At 37.1% G+C, this 21,323-nt stretch overlaps 1 protein-coding gene across 1 annotated transcript in view; it reads right to left on the minus strand.

The window, feature by feature from the left end:
- The window catches only part of crhr1 (corticotropin releasing hormone receptor 1), a 125,996-nt gene that overhangs the window by 74,198 nt on the left and 30,475 nt on the right, over positions 1 to 21,323 (minus strand). Inside the window, exon 2 of the mRNA XM_084089492.1 lies at positions 8,737 to 8,824. Coding sequence (XP_083945618.1) covers positions 8,737 to 8,824 — 88 coding nt within the window. The remainder of the gene's footprint in view (positions 1 to 8,736; positions 8,825 to 21,323) is intronic.

Below are 21,323 nucleotides of genomic sequence, written 5' to 3' on the forward strand. Positions count from 1 at the left end.
GTCTCTGGTCCTTTCGGCTCTTCAGAGACCACCCTTTGAGCCTTTGCAATCAGCCGAGTTAAAAATTCTGTCCTGTAAGACAGTACTCCTGATTGCATTGGCCTCCATCAAGAGGGTAGGGGACCTGCATGCATTTTCGTTCGACGAATCGTGCCTGGAATTTGGCCAGCTAACTCTCACGTGATCCTGTGACACCGACTCTGTGTTCCAGAGTGACTCTCTTTATAAGTGAGTCATTGTCTCATTCACTCAACTGATTAATTCAAAAACACTGATTCAAAAAACACCCCTTGACCATTATGAAAATTCAACTTCAAGAATATTTTTTACCACAGAGCAATTCAAGCTTGAAGTACAACATGAATGCAATAGTTTGTGTTTGTGAATCTTGATTTTTTTTATTTCCCAAAGTTGAATTATACTGTTTATTTGAAGCTGTATCTTTAAAACAGTACTGGCAGCACCCAACCAGAATAAAAAAGCTTGAAATAGAAATTCATTGAGGTCTAAGCTGGTCTTTTCAGCAGAGATATGAACAAAGCCGCTGAGCAACAATAAAATTCATTGTTGTTGTTTTCATCAGATCTTTTGTGCATCTGCAGTCAAAATGATGTTTACAAGGTCTCATAAGTTGTAAACATAGATTTTGGATGTTTAAAGCAAATACAAATAGACATTGTGGAAAAAAAATAAGTAAAACAAACTTTTTAACAGTACAATATTGCCTCTGTTTGCCTATCAATCCTTTGCCTATCAATATATGGTTGAATTTGTTTCTCTATTCACCCTCCTGTCCGCTGTTCAGCAAGATAAAACAAGCACACATCTATTAATCTTCTACTCCACAAATACGATGAACAGTTCGGCTGGAGCAGAACACACTGGTCCTAATAACCCACACTAGCATGTCTGCTCATCCTCTGGCCCGGAAATAACAGGTGAGTGGACAGGGATATCCATGCTGAATAATTCATAAAGGATATGAGCAGCCCTGATCTCAATTTCTTTTCAAATCGCAGAAACGGATGTGCAAAACAATGTTTTCTCATTATCGTGCTGTAAACATATTGATTTGAAAATGAGGTTCCACCCTACAGAATGAAGTTTGTTTATTTGGCAGCACAATGAGGGACATTGCTGTTTCTGCAAACGTAATTTATCCTAACATCCATGTTTGTGTTTATGTCAGAGATTTTATGGGAACATTACGCCTCTTAGGAAATAAAAGCATATGATCTTGATGTGCTTTATACAAGCTAGCCTACTGCACATATCTCAAAAAAAAAAAAAAAAAAAAAAAAAACTATTCTTGGATGTGATACTTGGAAAAACTGCACTGATAGTTTGAAGTTTACTTTCATAAATTTCTCAATACATCTGCTGATCTGAGGAGCTGGAAAAAAACATGATAATGGACACACATCAAATACATTTATATTCCTATACAATTTATGGCTAGATGATATAGCTAAAACAATTATCAAATGTTATACTCACAACATTTTATTTAAAAAATCTTGTAAAAGGAAAATACAATCAAAACAATGTTTTTTCATAATGTGTTTCCACTAAATGAACAAGAAAATGGTAAGCTGTTTTATAATTTAATTATATTATTTTACAACAATAAATTGTAATAATCAGCAATATTTACATTATTATTTTTTATTTTTTTACTCAAAACGCAAACAAACAAGTTTTGAATCAATTCATTCAAACACACAACTCGAACTGATTCTCAGCTTTTAAACAACTCTGAAACAGAAAAGGAGAGTTACTGAATGCATGTCCTTCAGAATGTGTTTTGTACTGAAAACCCAAAAACAAGATGTTCAGCCCCCACTATGTTGTTTATGTTTGAGGTCAAACTACATTGTGATATCGATGCCAGAATGATGCTGAGGACACCCATGGCTCACAGTGTGAACAGACAGAAATGTTTGTGTGCAGATGTATTTGTGTTTTTCTGTTTGTGTGTATATGAGAGAAGGAATTACGAGTGTTCACAGAACAGACTAAACGTATTTGCGGTCACATGTTCAGCTTTTGATTTACTTTAAGACAAGCATACATAATTTATTATGCATGAAGCGGACTGCACTTGCGATACGTGTAATTAAAATACATAAATGTGAAGGGTTAGGAAAATGCATTTAAATGAACTCAAGATGAATTTTGCAAAGTGTCATCCTAATAATAAAAATAATATATTTTCGCAAAAAAATAAACAATATCTTTCTTGTTTACTTACTGTTTACTTATTTTAAACACTGTATTCAATGTTTTCATCTGCCACAATAATGTAATGTCTTAAGTTACAGGACTGGACAGGATGGAATGGTCATTCAACTGTTCAAATTCAAAAAACTAAATTTAATTGCAATTAATTTGATAAAGTAATCAACATAGTGTATTTCAATAGCAATTGTTTTATGCAATATTTAGTATGATTTAAAATTCGACTGACAGACTGATCATTCTATGACTAGCTGATAAGTCTCAAATTAGCTCTAGTAATGGCTGAAGTCATTGTAAGCATTTGAGGTTTTTGTAATTTCATTAATTTCAGCTGTCAAATTCAAATTAGGGGTGTGCGATATCACGATTTTTGATTGTGGACGATTCAAATGTCTCCACGATCTGCTTTTGAAGAAATATCGTAATATCGTGCCACAGTGCTTTCTATCAGTTCTGGCGCCTCTGTCTCAAACATACTGTAGCCTACATCAGATGTTAATGCAGAGGTACGGGACACTAAAGTTCATTATTTGCATCATGTGCTTTAAAGCCTTAACGGTTAAACATTTAATTCGCGTGCTGATGCTGTTCTAACATGCACTTTTCTGAGCGCGTGCACGTGAAGCTCACAGGAACTAACAGCCTGTCAAACAGCGCCTGGTTACTGGATTAAGTTAATAGTAACCTATATTAAGTTGTGTAATGTGTATCTTTATTTTTTTAATAACAAAGAAAATTACGAAAAAGATCTTTATCTACGCCACTTTTGCCTAAATGTCTGCCATTCTTTTTTATTTTACATTTTTGTTACCTAAGGCTTTTTAAAATAGGGACATTAGTTTGGCTGTAATGCTCAGTCACTTGCAAAATAGTAAATCCAACTTAAAAAAGAATCGTGAAAAAAAACCGGAAAAAAAACGTGAATCGTGATGTTCCTGAAAAAATCGTGATATGATATTTTTGCCATATCGCCCACCCCTAATTCAAATAATGCTTCCTATCCAACAATCCTCTTGAGATCAGTAATCCATGACAAAGCTCTTGACCCATCCTGATATAAACACAAACAGCCCCTTGTAAAACAACAGGCAGTGTTCAAAGGTCAGCTTGTTAAATGACTCTTAAACTTCTCTTCGTCAAGACTCTCAATTAGTATCACTAAGGTTACCACAGACACACAAATCAGATAAATCCAGTTAGTCAGAAATGCTTGATTAGCCCATTTCACCTTAAAACACAGTCCTTTTTCCAGCTGATGCTGCCAGTGAGGGACCGTCAACATGGGTGTTGTTTTCTGCAGGTTACTGTGAAGTGTTTACAGCTAATTATAGAACTAGACGGCACAGAACTCTACGTTTACAAACTTTTACTAAATAACCTACCAAGACACAGATCCAATAGGATAGCAAAGCCAATGATATGGTTTCTGGTACAGAATAAACACGACACATCCATCCCTCATCTGTCCCTAAAGATGGCATAATTTTAAAATAAATTTTCTTTGAGAGTAAAGGTCCACGTATTTTGGACTGTATGACACTCATTCCAGACTCAGATATTCAAGAGACCTTTCTATCTTGTTCAGAAAGCCTCCGATAGCAACTAGGAGAGGAAGTAACATTCGACATCACCTGTCTCTTTTCGTCGATACTGAGCGTGACAGATGGGTTAAAGGTATTACTCTGCATTTCATAATCGTCCCTACAGGGACCAGCAATCCCTAAACAGGCACATCCCTGGCCTGTTTTTTTCCTTCCTTGCAATGCAGAACACTCAATATTAAATCTAAGACTGGCAGACATAGCACATCCATTAAGAACTTTTAATTTTTCAGCTCAGATAGCCAATGTGAGTGTTTTTTTTTTGTATTTTTTTTTTTTTTTATCCAGTAAAATTACACAACATTGACTCCCTGTGAGTCTGCAATTGTTGCACTGGCACCAGCAGGCTTTGTTGCCGCAGCTGTGCTGGATATTAGTGGTTGAATTCTTCAAGACTTGTGTAATTATATCATCACTTGGACGAGCCGGCCAGTGTAAGGTTCTGATTTTACAGGCGTTCAGGACAGATTAATTATGCGTTAAATGGTGAGCGATGTTTAGTCCTGGAAAATCTTAGCTAAAATCGCTCAATTTCAGTGTTGCAATTCTGCACAAAGAAATACGACTGTAAGATGATTCAGATATTTGACAACTGCAAATAATTACCAACACATATTGACTCGCCGAATGGTTGTATGACCCTACACATATATAGTTCTGTGGTGTAAACTTGATCCATTAATCTGTCTGTATTGTCTGTATTTAAGAGGAAAGCCACTCTAACAGCATTATGTGAGAGATTTACTCTTTGAAGTTTTGAGGATGGAACGCTTGATTTCACACCAGATTGGTTACACCTGAATATCTAAACAGGATCAACTTTTCAGTACCCACTACTGCAAGAAGTCAACATCTATAATAATTTAGGTAAAGAGTGTCTAAATAGGTCTGCAAGTGACTATTGCTGTCCATAGTGAAGAAGAGAAAATAGAAGAAAAAAAATTGGGAAGTTAGGAAGTGGGCAAATGGCAGGCAAACAGCACTGGTAGGGCCAGGGCAGAGGCAGAAGGGACCAGGGCAGAGACGGAAGCAGAAGCAGCAAGGCAGGAACCTCCAGCAGGATGGTCAGGATGAAGGTCAATGGCAGAGATGATGGAGGGGGAGCCATGAGAATCCAGGGAGACAACTGACTGAAATGGAGCTGTTAGTGGAGATACAGGTGAAGTCGCGGGACTGTAGGGACAATGATGAAGGTCCTGGAGGGAAGGGCAGAGCTGCAGCGACAATACAGGCAGAGGTGAACAGACAGGCTTCACAGGAGAACACAAGAATGAACAACATGAATGGCCCTTCTGGCCTACGAGGTACAGGCAGGAAACTAGATTCATACAAAACAGGCAGAGGAGATGGGAGCGGGAGGCATGGTGGGAATTCACATTCTAAAATTTCAGTGCTGTGTGCAGGAAGAGGCTCGGTGCAGGAAACAGAATCAGGCAGGATGCATTCACTCTCTAAGTTTATATGCAGTGATTCGCCAGCCACGGTTGAGGGGGTGAGGTTCCACGACATCCCCTCAAACTCCACCAATAAATCCACTGGCACGGGCGATGTTGCCAACTCACACACCTGGTCAGACGAACTGTCGGGCTCAGGCTCTGGGATGATCCATTGCTCAGTCCATGATGCTGGCGCTTCGATCGTGGCAGTGCTTTGTCATTGCTGGGCTGGTGGCTGGCACTCTGCTTTCCTCCCAGCTCGTGCAGATTGTGATTGGGGAACCGTCGTGGAGGAATACCTACTCCATGTATTTTTTAAAGCTCCCCAGAGTCTCATCTCCAGGCAGACACGCCCTGGTCTTCTCATTAAGGTACGCCCAAAAAAAACACACGCAGACTGGTGTCGTCATCGTTGACTAGATGTTGTAAATCCAGGAAAGCCCACGTGTGTGTTTCTAGGGACTGTTTCCCCTGCGAGAGCAGGAGGATTCTGACTGCCGCTAGATCCATAAATAGGGTCCGTTAATCTGTCACGACTGATGAACCAAGATGAAATGGATCTAAACACAACCATTTGATTTAACAGAACCCTCAGGACCAAACTTGAGGCAGGAACAGAACAGCCAAGCACAACATAACAATAACGGACAATTGAACTGAACACAACACTGAGCTAAAATAGACAAAACTAATCAATTAACAAAATTAACATCAGGTGTGATGGATAATAAAGCAAAGAAAAAACATGGAAAATAACAGAAACACAGAAAACACATCCCACAAACATGAAACCAGAAGATCCCTAACAGCTTTGGCAATAACTGAAGCGAATTTTATTCATTCTGAATGTTATGCTTGTAGCAAAGTTAAGCGAATTTAAATGTATCTATGGGTTATTATTCAGGAGTAACACCTGTATTCCAAGAACAGGAACAATAATTTATGTAATTCACAACATATTTAAATGTGGCTGCCAATCACAAAATGTTGCAGTGTGTACAAGGCCATAGTTAATTTCAGGTCTCTTTTCTCTGAAACAAGCATCCTCTGTGCCAAATTCAAGCAGATACGATTTAAAAAAAAAAACTTTAACCAATTGCTCCAACGCCAATTTTGTCTAAAAATTGTATTATCAAATGGCAGTGGTTTTTGTTACTGTTAATTACCGTTGGTATGGTCTGCAATCAAAAGTTGTACCGAGATCAAATTATGTGGGGCATGCTGTCTGCATTAGGTTTTATTGCTCTTCACTCTGGCTCAATGTTATCTTTTGTCTTATTTTTTGCCTATTTTTATATTCTTCTCAAGAGCTGATCCTTAAATTAAACACAATGGTGAGCACAGCTATAAATAAGCAACCGTAAAGAAATTTTCTCTGTACAATGAACAAAACACAACACGTAAACAGAGTTTATGCAGCATTTTACTGTTTAAACTTTAGTTGCAGAGAATTTGTATACAGAAAATCTGTTACTTCATTCCCTTAGTGTTTCACACCAATTCACACTCGCTAATCCATTGCAAAGCCCTGAACACAAACAGATCTGTGGTGTATTCTAGCATGCATTAGTTCTCTATATACCCTTGCTTCAACTGCAAACCAAAATAAACCCCAGTAAGTCTTGGGCTTTACAAAGCAGCACAGAAAACAACCAACTGAATCCAGCCACCACAACTTTCATCTCCTTATATTGCCTTTTCTGAGCACATGAAGTTTCGTCTGCACTGAAAAGTAAATGTCACATAGAGCTATCCCATGAAAGACCATGGGATAACAATCAATAAATCTTGCTGCACCCTGTATGTCCCCTTTCGTTGTGGAAAAATTAATTCTGAGTTCAGAATATAAAAGCATTAAATCAGGGCTACTCAACTTTAGAGAGCTCAGGGGCCACAAAACCGGATCCTTTTAGCCACAAGGGCCTCACTCATAATATTTATGTCTAGTTCAGTCAGGAAACTCTAGAGGGAGCTTTACATGCAATCTGCAAGGAATCACATCATTACCAAAAGTGCAAGCTGATTGGCCTCTGATGTTTTACATGATACAAGGAGTTAATTAAGCGCAAAGCTAGCATGAGAATATGCATTTTGAGTCGATGACAGCAGCAGCAGTAAATACACCAGTTCAAAATCATGTTTGATGTTTTAAAGTTGCCTATGATACAAATTAAGCATATAAGCAAGCTAGCATGATACTATGCATTTTAAGTTGGTAGCAGCAGCAGTTAATACACCTGTTCAAAATCATATTTGATGTTTTAAAGTTGCGTATGATACAAGGAGTGTATAATATAAGCATATAAGCAAGCTAGCATAATAACATGCATTTTGCGTCAAAAATAATAACAGCTGTAGGAAGACAGCCTTTCTTTCTGCGAGGTTATAGGCAAGCTTGCATGAGAACCCATTTTAAGTGAAATTCGTTTTCTTTTTTTCTTTTTTTTATGAAGAATGTTCAGCAGTACATGTCTTGGCGATATATCTGCTTGTTTGGGGGACTGTATTGTCCTATTGTCTTCCTATAGTCTCTGTGTGAGGATTATGTCTATTAATGCACCAGCATGTTTTACGTACTCTTGGCACCAGGCATGAGTGTTGTCTTGTATTGTGTAATTCTTCTTGTTCCTACTTTGTCGGGGGATCTACTCCACCAAGACCAAATACATTAATTGCTATATTCAATAATATGCTGGGCCCTTTACATTCAATTTGCAAGCAATCGCATTACTGCATGGCACGAGCTGATCGGCCTCTGTTGATCCTGCAGTCTAGCTCAACATTTAAATAGTCTGGTTCATTGATTGCTGTAAGCTAGTCCTGCAGCATGCCATCAGTTCCTTTGAAATCCACCACCTCCCCCAGCTCCACCTGCCTAGATCTGCTACAGGATTTATGTATGCCTATTCATGCAGCAGCAGCATATCTTACATGCTCACAGCAGTGTGACTACATATCTAGCAATAATCAACAGCAGCAGAAACAGCGTAGCAGATCTAGAATGCCAAGACCAAATACATTGCCATATTCAATAACATGCTAAAACTATTCTGAGAGTTGTCTTGATTTAAATAGTATTATTTTATATTAAAGGGAAAGTTTAATTTAAAAAAAATGTAATTCTGTCATCATTTACTCACACTCATGTCATGAAAAAAGAAAAAAAGAAAGCCGTACAGGTTTTAAAACGACATGAATAAAGACCCAAATCTCCTGGAAATGTGTTCAGTAAAGGTTCTCGAGGTCAACAGAATCCGTTTTCAGATGTACTGGTGATATGCAGCTTAACCACAAATCCCATCAGCCGGCGTGACACTTTATCAATACCTCAAAAGGGAGACCATTAACACCAGAGGCCATTAAGTTGACTCGCGAAACTGATCTATGACCACGCTTCCCCAAACCTTAGCCCTTACATACCACCAAGCAAAATTGGTTTCAGATCAGTTATGGAGACTTACCTGTAAGATTTGTGGAGAGTAGGAGCAGAGCGTCGCAGGTCAGGTCAGCTGTTGCCCTGGAGATTAGTGTAATCCAGATGGTCAACACCTGCAACGGTGGTGCAAAAAAAAGGAAATTTGTGGGGGGACAACAAAAGTGTGGCTTTAGCATCCATCTGGACATCTAGCAAGACACGGCATACAGTGGAATAGTAAAGCAGGTCAACATCTGTCTTATGATAATGCAGGTGCGCTCGGGTACACAGTTGTGCTTCTGAAGTCAAACACTAGCTAGACTGACATTTAAGATGTGCAGCTTTACTTTCTTACTGCAGCTGAGTGATATGGACAAAAACATTATCACAATATTTTATCATTTGATACTGCTATTTATCACAATAGTCATTTCACACCATTAAAGCGGAAGGAAATACATTCTACATATTTGTCAGACCTCAAAAAAATAGTTTACAAGTCTTCACAGAATAAGCTAATTTTATTTATTTATTTATAATTTAGGGCCCCATGAAATCAGTTGTATTCTTTCCAATCAAATGTAATCAATTGAAAATATGTAAATTCATTTGCATTTCTGTTTTTGTCAAATAAGGTGCTGCACAATAGAACAATATACTGTATAAAAACATGGAAAATATGAATAAAAATGTATTGGTTGTATGATGTTCCTTAAAAAAAAAAAAAATATATATATATATATATTATTATTGTTGTTGTTGTTGTTGATATTGATGTATTGCCCTTCCCTAGCTGTATGTTTCCTGGACTTTAAAAGACTACATTTCAGTCAGACTTAAACAGTAATTCATCTTTTAAAACTGTAATGTAAACCCTTCATTTTAACTGATTTTAGACCAGTTGGTTTTTTTTAAAGTCAGACTAAACCATGACAAATATCTACTACAATGTTGAGTCTCATGTTTAATATATTTATACACAATATTTGTGACTCAGTTACTTATTTTATGTGTATTTTTTAAAGGGATAGCTCTCATTCTTCTAAACAACGTAGCACTCATTTTTTCTTCATGCTTCATTTTCCTGTTATTTCATTTATCTCATACTAAAATTCTTTTCAGCATTGATTTAAAAGATTTAAGATTTAATGTGCAGGAGAACAGGGCTTTCATTTCAAAATTACGTTCAGGAAATGAGAGGGAAAATCACAGACATGACCCTTGTGCCTTAACATCAAGTTGGCTAAATGATTTCCTGTAACTGAACTAAATGCAATTTATATTTTTCAAGCAGAATCCATTAGACATATTTAACTTAACCACAGCTTTAAGACTAATGGCTCTTTGAACGGCAAGAGAGACGGAGAGATTCTGCCCATGTTTGATTTGCTGTTATGAGACCCTCTAATTCATAGCCCTGGAAACAGAGGTGTCGAGGAAAGCAAATACCCTTAACAGCATACAAAGAAAACACACACACACGCACACACACACACGCACACACACACACACACACACACACACACACACACCCACACACACACACACACACACACACACACACACAGAGAGAGAGATAATAGGGATAAATGAAGTGATATCACCTTCTTAAAATAGAAAGGGACAGCAGCCCATGACTGAATCCAATACACTGCCCCTCCATTCTCAGAGGGATAAAGTTTGCAAAGGCCCCGCATGGTCACATGACCTCGAAAAGCTTTCAGGTCGAGCTGGATGATCCATCCACACCCCATAATGAAACCATGAAAATTTACACCATCACCACAAACGCATTATGTCAACGGAAAGCAGCATTGTCTTGCAGAGTGAGGACTTTCAGCTTAGCACTAAAATTTTTACTAGCTGTTTAAAAATGACTGAAAGTTCCCAGTGGCATGAGGTGAACAGCCTAGCCTGCCTTCTGCTGTCTACTGTTCTCTGACCTCAGTCACATGAGGACAGGTTTACAGAGTTCAGTGTTGATAGCTCTAAAGACCGTCTGCAGCACATACTCAAACTAGCGAGGGATTGAGGAGGGAAAAACGGAAGAAATACAGCCCCTGGTGTATTTTATGAGCTGGCAGACTAACACTCATCTCGCTGGTCGGCTGCTGGCTCACTCGGCAGTAATCTTCTTGAAGCCTCGAACTGCCTTTTCCTCAGGTCCTTCCAGAAACATCCCAAACGCTCTTGCTATTTTTTTCTGGTTGTCCCAATCCATTTTCTGTCTCTTTCACAGACCTCATCCTGGCTCGCTTGTTCCGCAAGGGTGCTGAAGGCTGGCTTTGTGTCGAGGGACGGTTGTGCCTTCAGACTTTCCTGTCACTTGGAACAGTTTCACTTCATCACCCTCAGCCGTGGTGGTGGCTTCTGTAGGGCCACTGTAGAACCCATGTGCTGGACAGACAGGATTACCCATGAGGGCTTCAACCCATACTGTACACACACAATAGCTTGACAAACCGCTAGAGAGCTTCATGCTGACATGACCAGCAGGGGAGTAACTAATCAAAACTAATGATGCTACTAATTTAACTACATATTTCAGTAATAGTGTAACTTGTCCAGTAACAATCCTTCACTTTTTAAGCATTTAGAATCTGATTCATTTTAGCAATTCAGTCATTTAAGTGAAACATTTAAATGAACTCATTCAAACAAAGGACTCACTGACTTCCTGCCAAGATGTCAGCCTAGATAAAAAATAATACTATTATATTTATTATTTTCAAAATAATAGTTAAATGCTGCTGTTTATCCGTGTTTTTTATTATTATTTATAAAAAAATGTTTTGTTAGTTTGTAATTACTTGTGAATAAATGAAATAGATAAAAAAAAATTGTGTATGAATGGGATTAAAAAAAATAAGTCTAACACATAAACAAACAAATACAAATTTTAAAGTATTAAAATGCATAAAATATAACAAGAAATTAAATGTAAAGCCGTGGCCAAACATTTTGGCAGTGACAAATTTTGTGTTTCGCAAAGTTTGCTGCTTCATTAATTCAAGATTATTGTGCATAGTAACCAGATGCATATTGAATAATTGCAAAAAATATATAATTGGCCAAAAAAAGATTGAAAAATTGACTTTGCATATACTAAACATTTTTGCCAGTAAAAGCGGTGACCGAAACTTGCTGGCCCAGAAAAGTTATTAAAGAGATCATTAATATAGTCCAAGTGACTACAGTGGCTCAATCTTAAGTATATCAAGTGACGAGAATACTTTTTGTGCGCAAAAACAAACAAAAATAACGACTTTATCCCACTATTCATTTCTTTCTCTCTGGGCCTCGAGTTGGTTCACGTAGTGTTTTTGCGCAGCGCGTCTGTGTTACACGTCACCACGTAGGCTCACTATTGGCCGACGCTGGTCATGTGTGTGATGCGTGTGACGTGCAACACAGACGCGCTGTGCTATTATACTATGTGAACCAACTCGAGGCCCAGAGAGAAGGAAATGAATAGTGGGATAAAGTCGTTATTTTTGTTTGTTTTTGCGCACATAAAGTATTCTCGTCACTTGATATACTTAAGATTGAGCCACTGTAGTCACTTGGACTATATTAACGATCTCTTTAATAACTTTTCTGGGCCAGCAAGTGTCGGTCACCTAGAAGCCTATGGAGAAGTGATCCAGCTCTCAGATTTCATCAAAAATATCTTAATTTGTGTTCCGAAGATGAACGAAGGTCTTACGCGGTTGGAACAACATGAGGGTGAGTAATTACTGACAGAATTTTCATTTTTGGGTGAACTAACCCTTTAAGCTTTTATCTGACTCCATTTTATATCGACCTCGAATTTTGGTTAGATTGCCAATTGGTTATTGGTCAGTTATATAATAGTTTAGCAATACATTTGATTGTTCTATTTAACTCTTTACTTATATTTTACCCGTTTGTATTAGGAAGCTATGTCGCTGAGGTCCTCACGCCTTGTTTAACGCGGGTCTCACGATCACAAGCTCGCCAGCTTCGGTCACCAAACACAGGTAATTGCCATATACCTAAGATCGGTCGCATTCACGCTTACACAATCAAAGATACTTTGGTATAGCCCCCGTGATTGCATACACTTGAAATTAAAGTAACGTTTAAAGTAAAGTTTACTTCAGTAGAGGTATGGACACTACTACAGATATGTCAACCAACTTCACTTGTCTTATAATAGCTTTGGATTGGCCATGCCATGGTTTCCCACGTACACTTATCTAGGGTAACATTAAATTAAAACAGTGGTAAGACACACACAGATTAAGGTTGGTCAAGCAACACTTTTGCTGCCCTAAACGGAAATTCACTTCTTGTCTTTGCAAAAACGTACACTTGAATTAGCGCCAAATATTAGTCGTCACTAATCTGACGCAAAACTTCCGGTAACATACAAATCCGTTTAATCTACTTGGGAAAACAATTTCAGAGTCAGTCGGAATAAAATCAATGGTCAGGTAAATGTATCATGCCAATTTCATAATCAGTTCAAAGATAATAAATACATTAAAAAAAAAAACATAAAATGCTCTGGAATAATGAGAGAAGATGCAAACCTGACATTATAAAATACATGATGCGGAGTGCCTGCATACACTCCGCATCACAGGCTAATTTGAGTTACAAATCGCCACAAGCCTTCTTCAGCATCTCCCTAAATACCCAGACCAAGGCAGAAACCTCATTTCAAATGTAAACATGAGTTCACAGTGGGAATTTGCATTAATCACCGTCTCAGACTTACTGGGGACTGAAGTTGATTTACATGGGTGCACACCCACAGCAGTTAACAAGATATCTCTAAACTCCCCACACCTTATTACCTTTTTGGTTTACTTCTGTGGGAATGAGACCTTTGTACCAGTCGCACTGAGACATTTCAAATTATATCAAACATGTTTAATACTGTATGATAATTGCTCATCTTAAACCATATAGATTTTTGGGTGAATTCAGGTAGGGATGGGTGAAGGGAATGATGTGTAAATTGGGAGGTGATCAACTTAAGTGTGATCGTGTCTCGAATGGGGATGGTAATATAGCAAGAGAGTTCAAATGTTAATTTCCTTTGTTTTCTCAGAGAGTAGCCCTTTCTCCCAGTTCTTCCAGTTTCTCTAGTCTTTAAAGCAATAGAAACCAATACAAATAATATAATCAAAATGATCCAAAATATCAGTTATCTAAATTACCTAAACCTTTGACAGATTGATACATCTCAAAATACACCCGTCTGCACATTACCTAATATTTTCTTTAGTAAACCATGGTCAACCAGTTTCACCACACCAAGCATATCGGTTTGGCTGGCGAACTGCACCAGCTAGATGAGCACCAAATTAGCTCTAGTAATCACAAACAAGCCATAACCAGTATTCATGTAGGCCTAATGTGATCTTTTTAGCAAGGAGAACACCAGTGTATTTTGATCTCCTTCAAAAGATCAGTGCAAAACACACATTACTTTTCATTATCAAAACACCACAGTTTCCACAGGGAGCCTCTTAGACATCTCTCTGATGCTTCTCCTAAGAGACAAGATAGAACTGAACTAATGAAAAGGCATCAAGTCCAGAAATTAACTGTTGTTGTTCCAATATATCTTCTCTACATGCTGTAGGTGTGAAACTACTAAATCCCACTTCACATTTCAAACAAAGAAAACTCTTTTACCTCATGGCCTTTGCCTCCCGAGCTAACAAAAATAAGTTGTCAGAACGTTTTGCTAACATTCCCATTAGGTCAGGAAAACGGTATTTCTGAATGTTTTTTAAACATTGAAATGTTTTTTTTTTTTTTTTTTTTTATGTATTAAGAAAGTTTTTTTCTTGGTCAATGTGAACGTTAAAGTAACATTCCATTCACTCATTTTAAAAATGTTATTAAACGTTATTTCTGAATGTTTTTTAAACGTTGAAAATGTCCAGTTTTTTTAAAAAATGTATTAAGAGCGTTTTTTCTTGGTTAATGTAAACGTTAAAGGAACATTCCATTCAATAATTTAGAAAATGTTTTGAAAACATTATTTCTGAAAGTTTTCTGACCGTTCAAAACATCTGTTTTTTTCTTGGTTTATGTGAACGTTACAAGAACATTCCATTCTATAATTTTGGAAATGTTATTTTTTAATGTTTTCTGGACATTCACATCACCCTGAACAGATGGCCCGTCCATCACCCGATTTAACATCACAAGGACGTTCCATGAACGTTGTTATAAAAACGTTTTCACTCAACATTATGAGAGCATCAGTCAAATACAAATAACATTACAAGGACATTCCATGAACATTGTTCTAAGAACGATTTCACTCAACATTATGAGAACATCAGTCAAGAACAAATAACATCACAAGGACGTTCTAAAAACTTTGTTCTAAGAAAGTTTTTCTCTCAACGTTACGAGAATGTATTTTAACTCTAAGAACGTTCCAGAAACATTATTTCAGGAAAGTTTTTTACTAACATTTACATAACTTTTAACATAACGTTAGTGAAAGTTATGGGAACATTCCCTGTTAGCTGTGTCGTTATGTCTCTCTCAAGGAACTCTTGAGATTGACCTCGAAGGAACCCCCTTCAGCAAAGCAGAGGTGAGAACTCCCCTATCACGCATGTAGGGGGCCGGTCCCTGAAGAATGGTAGACAAGGAAAGAGTACTAACTGCCTGAGAAGAGCCAGAAATCTTTAGCAGAAACCTAGGTCATTTAAAAAAAGAAAGGATGAAAAAGCTCTGATCTCTGATTATAAAACCTAAACAGATTAAATATATGCTTTTATAATTGCCTAAAACAGTGCATCATTTTTTTTTTTTTTTTTTTTTTTTTACATATTCCACCAAAGCCCTGTGAGGAAAGCTCAAGTACCCCTTCATTGACCAAAAACATGTTCGTTTTAATTCATACTGGACATCATTTAGCACTATCATTAATATTACTTAAGTGGCCATTATGAAGATAATTCATTTTTAAACTGTACCTTATGTTTGTTTATCATTGTTTCAAAAAACAAAATAATAATACAAAAATAAAATAAAATAAAATAAAATAAAATAAAATAAAATAAAATAAAATAAAATAAAATAAAATAAAATAAAATAAAATAAAATAAAATAAAATAAAATATGGATCAATAATAAAATAAAATAAAATATGGATCAATAATAAAATCAAAAATAGATAATTAATCAAATAAAATAAACAAATGTAAAAAAAAATATTTTTATTTTTATTTTTTTAATTCATTCATTACCGCAGACTCACCAAGTCAGATGCTTGTGCTTGTGTATCACAAGTTTGGATAGTTCTGAGAACAATAATCTTTCCCAAAGAGCTAACAGCAAATTATTGATTTGATGACTAGATAACAGAGGTCACAGTCAATTGCAAGCTTTGTGTGGTGAAATTTAATTACCAGGCATGAAATATCATCCACAGATGATAAAAGATTATTTTGACTTATGACAAAAAGTATCATTCACTTTCTTTTCTTAAACACACGCACACACGCACGCACGCATGCACGCACGCACGCACACACACACACACACACACACACACACACACACACACACACACACACAAAATAGTTAAACCTATTGACAGCACATGTCATAATTTCCCCTGGTACATCCTAAAATACAGCACTCTCTGGGGTATATGCTGTTAGATGCTTGGTTAAACCAGGAATGAGATGTGACAGAATTCCCCATGCTCTGGCACAGTATATAAACTATTTATGAGGAAAAGATATATGAAAGATGGCATCTTATAGTAAATTTACCTAATGGCTCTTAACCGTTACTTTCCATCTCCCCATTGTGACTTGCAAATAGGATGTAAAGGAAATGCAATTTCAACTCCCACCCCTAGAACTGATCTGTATTCTAGCAGAACTTTATAAGACTGGCTCTTTAAAAGCCATTGTTGAGCAGCTTAGAGAAGATCAAATTCTATCCAGCATTGCCTGCATGTTTCTCCGAGGCAGGTCTATTTTGGGCAGAGAATCAAACATCTAATCCTCCTTACAGTCTGAGAGGATAAAGAAGCCACATTTTAACTAGCTATGTCCAAACTACACTGAACGATATCCACCTCTTTCCTTCTGATTCTGTCTTGCCATCTATCCCTGCTCTTTTTCTTCTCTCTCTATTTCCACCGTGCTCTTGATACTGAAATTCTTCAGATTCAATCCGACAGATTGTAAGCAATTGGAAAGGAAAGGCACTGAGCTGTTGTGTGTGATACGACAAAGCATTTAGCAAACAATAACCAGACTTGGTCACAAGTCTTTTATCGCTGCCACACAGAGGTGGTAGCTAATCGACTCAATCCATGTTTGCAAAAGCCAGGTCAGGTTGCTAGATACAGTATTTTATTCATAAAAAAGTATTACATTTACAAAAAACAGTGATATATAACAGTGAACAGTGATTTGTGAAGGATCATGTGACAATGAAGACTGGAGTAGTGATGCTGAAAATTTAGCTTTGTAATCACTGGAATAAATTACATTTTAAAACATATTATTATTATAAAATCATAATTTTACAATATTACTGTTTTGCTCTATTTTTAATCAAATAAATGCAGCCTTATAAAGGTGAGCATTCTTTCAAAAACATTAAAAAAATCTTGCCCCAAACTTTTGAATGGTAGTGTACTGTCTATATGTTTGCTCTGCGACTGCAAATGGTTAGAATGTGGCAAACAATAGAATTGGAACGGTGATATAAATACAATGTTCCAAGTGCAGTTACAATACATCAGCATCCCGGGAACTCTTGGAACACCTCTTGTCCAATCAAATTAGTGGACTGAAACTAAACATTGTACAAAATCTTAATGACAAACCCTGGCACTAAGAACCTGGAGAAGCAACTGGCGAAATGTAGCCGACCACTCTCCAGCATGCTATTGCTAAGAGGGAAATTAGGCTGGGGAAGATACTCAAAGAGCTAAGAGAATTCAGGAAGAAAAATAATGAAAAACCAGCGGACATTGAGGATTTTAACAATACAAACAAGAGGATTGAGGAAACTGAAGGTCATATCGCGGATGCCAAGGAACAAATACAACTGACAGGAGAGGTGCTGTCTGAACTGTTAAAACTTCAGACTCAGCTCGAGGCTAGGCTAAAAGATCAAGAGGGAAGGTCTAGACGGGATAACATTTGAATTTATGGGGCCCTATCTTGCACCCAGCGCAATTGACTTTGTACACCGATGCATGTATCATTCCTATTTTGCACCCGACGCACAGCATACTTTTCCCTCCACAGACGCACGCCGGTAAATTAGGGAATGAACTTGCACTCCCGGAGGCGGTTCAGCGAAAAGAGGAGGCGTGTTCCGGCGCAAACGTTCCCTGTTGCTATTTTGCAGTTCCAGAAAACAATTCCGCCACAGACCAGAAAAAAACCTAGTCTAAAGATACATGGCATCACGGATTCGATCAAATACCAACAGATAAAAAATCTAAACCTGACAGCCTGTGCTATAAATCTTATAATGGAGAACAGGATGGAGAGATTCTGTATGGAGGAATGGTCTCTGATCTCTTGTCAGGTGTTCTCCAAACTCATCAGGCATTATAGGAGAAAATTCAGAGCTGTTATCTTGGAAAAAAGAGGTTGAAAAAAGTATTTAATAAAAGGGGGCAAACAATTGTTCCCAACGTGTTTTGGAGAAAACCATTTATTTCATAATGTGATTTCCCCCCCACTTTCAATTATTTTACTTCAATGAAAGGTTAGATTTTTGCACATTTTTAAAATAAAATATCAAAAGGATTAAAAATGCAGATTTATTTTTTACAGCCATATTTGATCATATTTACCAAGGGGGCAAACACTTTTTCACACCACTGTATATAGTGTATTTGCTCTTCAGTAGTCCCTTCTTTCTACACATACTATACATTTTATGTTTTTATTGACTCTGAAAAATACAATATCAACATATTGACAGCATCTCAACACAAAACTTTTTACAAAAAAAAAAAAAAACAACTCTTGAGATTTATAAATGTGAATCTGAATACTTTCTATGTGTATGACTTTACTGTTTAGTTCCATCTAAATTTCTTTCATAAATACCTTACACCAAAAAAAAAACCTACACCAAAATACAGTTATTTCATACTAAGTATACTACAAATCATTAACATATTTACTGACATAATGCTTGAAGCTTACTGTACATAAATATGTATTTTTTAGTATAACTTTACAATAAAAATAAAAAAAAATTAACAAAAGTTTGCTATTATTTCTGATAAATGAGAGTTCTATAGAAATATTAAACTCAGACACCGGTTTCTGGAATTTCTGTCCCGTCTAATCGTCAGAGGATTCGTACGTCTCTAAACATTTTAGATGCTGTCATCATTTTGATATTGTACGTTTGAATGTCTTTCCAAATGTACAACAATGTGCGTGTACACTTTATGTACAAATTCCAACAAATATTAATAAGCACGGTGTGCCAGAAGGACTATACATCAATGTCCATCCCAATGTAATATTAAAATTACTATTGAAGCATTTGCTTTGTGAATAAATATTTCAGAGCTGAGGTTTAAGAGAACACACATATTATGCAAAACCATCTCAATCTGACTCAGTCCATTTGAATTTCTGACCCTGGAGATTCTGTTCTCATAACAGTAAGGACAACAACCGTAAGCATTGTGTTGACCCTGTTTTGCCGTTGTCTGAAATGAGATATTATAGTTTGTGGTGTAATAAGTGACAATGTCTTCCTCAATCCAGATTCCACTCCAAGGTAGATGTTAAAACAAGCTCAATCCCCAAAATGGCTAAATTATCATAGAGAAGAACAAAGTCAATGGTTTTGTTTTTTCTGCACCACTTGGGGTGATCACATCGTGAGCAAATGGTCATCAATTGTAGAATGGGAGCAGGTGAGGGACCCTGAGAACAATCTCAAACATCATTAGCATACAGACCACATCTGTTCCAACAGAAGCAACTTAATTTTCATTAGGGGTGGTAAACTGTCATGGGATAAAAATGTTTGAGATTTGGATGTTCGGGCTTCATTCCGACTTTGTTAAACCCATGGTGCTTCGTGTCCTTTGTCAACTTCTTCACTGAGATCTTCAACGTCCTCATCATCTTTTCTTACAGTGGTCAGTTCTCTGAGGTCATCTGAGGAGACTGGCAGCGGTTCACTGGCAGCACCATTGGTAATATGTAATCCTGCTCTAACAATAGCCTTTAACACACAAGAACGCATGTACGTGTAGCGGTGTGTTCCACACGCTTCTCCTCTGTCCGCTGGCCTAGCCTGCGCTGAGACAAATGGCTTGATTGGCTGGTGCCAGGCGCTGTGTTGTCTAAAGCAGTGTGCTGCTGTCTAAAGCAGTGAGCATAAACCTGGATCCTTCCATAAAAATCTCCACAACGGGCTGCTGAGCCACAGGCACTGGAGATCACCGGCCAGCAAAGGAAGGATGATCTTGGAATACAATGGCTAGAAATCCTGGGGACTGATGCCAGCCTGCTGGTTGAAAGCGTAAAGCTAGTGTGATCCCACAGCTCCATCTGACAGTTTTAGTCTTTGGGGATTTAAATCTGAGAGCCAGAGGTACTATAAAGTCTTTTTATTAAATGTTCTATGGGTTAATAAAACTGTGTGTAGCTTATGATATTGATCACTGATTTCACTGTGCTCTTGAGCCTTTAAATATTCTTTTTCTTTTTCAAAAAGATTTGTTTTCAATTAAAATTCATGATAATTAAAAACCCAGCTACATGATTTTCCATACTGCTACGGTCCAACTGATCCAACTATTGCAAAGAACAAAAATATAAGTGAAAAAAATTGTCAGCCAAAAGTTTGCAAGAGTGCACATTAAACTGACACCAAAAATGTGCAAATTCAATCAAATGACAAGTATACTTTTTTACACTTTAAACCAACAGTAAAGAATAAAATGTGTGTATGAAAGGGATAAAAATTAAAAACTAACACTGAAATAAATGAATGGCTGAACTTGACAAATGCAGTCAACATATGCTATGATAAATGATAAATGAATGAATAAATAAATACACAAACAATAGAATACATGTTGTGTAGTTTTCATTTACACGACAATGGTGTTTTGGCAGCCCTGAAAATACAAACTTGTGAAAACGAGTTTCAAATGGCAATTTTTTCAAAACGATACGGTCAACTACAAAAATGTGAATTCGTGAAAACGGTGACGTCATGCTCATGCGTATTACGTGTTCAGTCTAAAGACATTTAGTGTTTCTTTACAAAGTGACATCGCCAACTACTGGCCTGGCATAATACAGCGTTTTTAATCATTTTCACGGATCCGTGTGACCGGGGAACGTTTTGACAGTGTTGTCATCTGTACACGAAAAACGCTACGTTTTTAGTAAATCTTTCTCGTGTAAACGTGGCCTTAATTTGCCTTGCAACCTTAATTTACCTCACACATGCAATTTAAAGGATCTTAAAATACAATCTAACATTTGCCAACAGTAACATTCGACTGTGATTTAAACTCATAGGTGAATTATTGTCAATTTCTCTTTTATATAATTTCAGCAATAAACCAAACTGAGAAGACTGACTCTACTCACTACATGAAAATAAACTCAA

This window comes from Abramis brama, assembly GCF_963993115.1.
Source record: "Abramis brama genome assembly, chromosome: 1".
Classification (NCBI taxonomy): Eukaryota; Metazoa; Chordata; class Actinopteri; order Cypriniformes; family Leuciscidae; genus Abramis; species Abramis brama.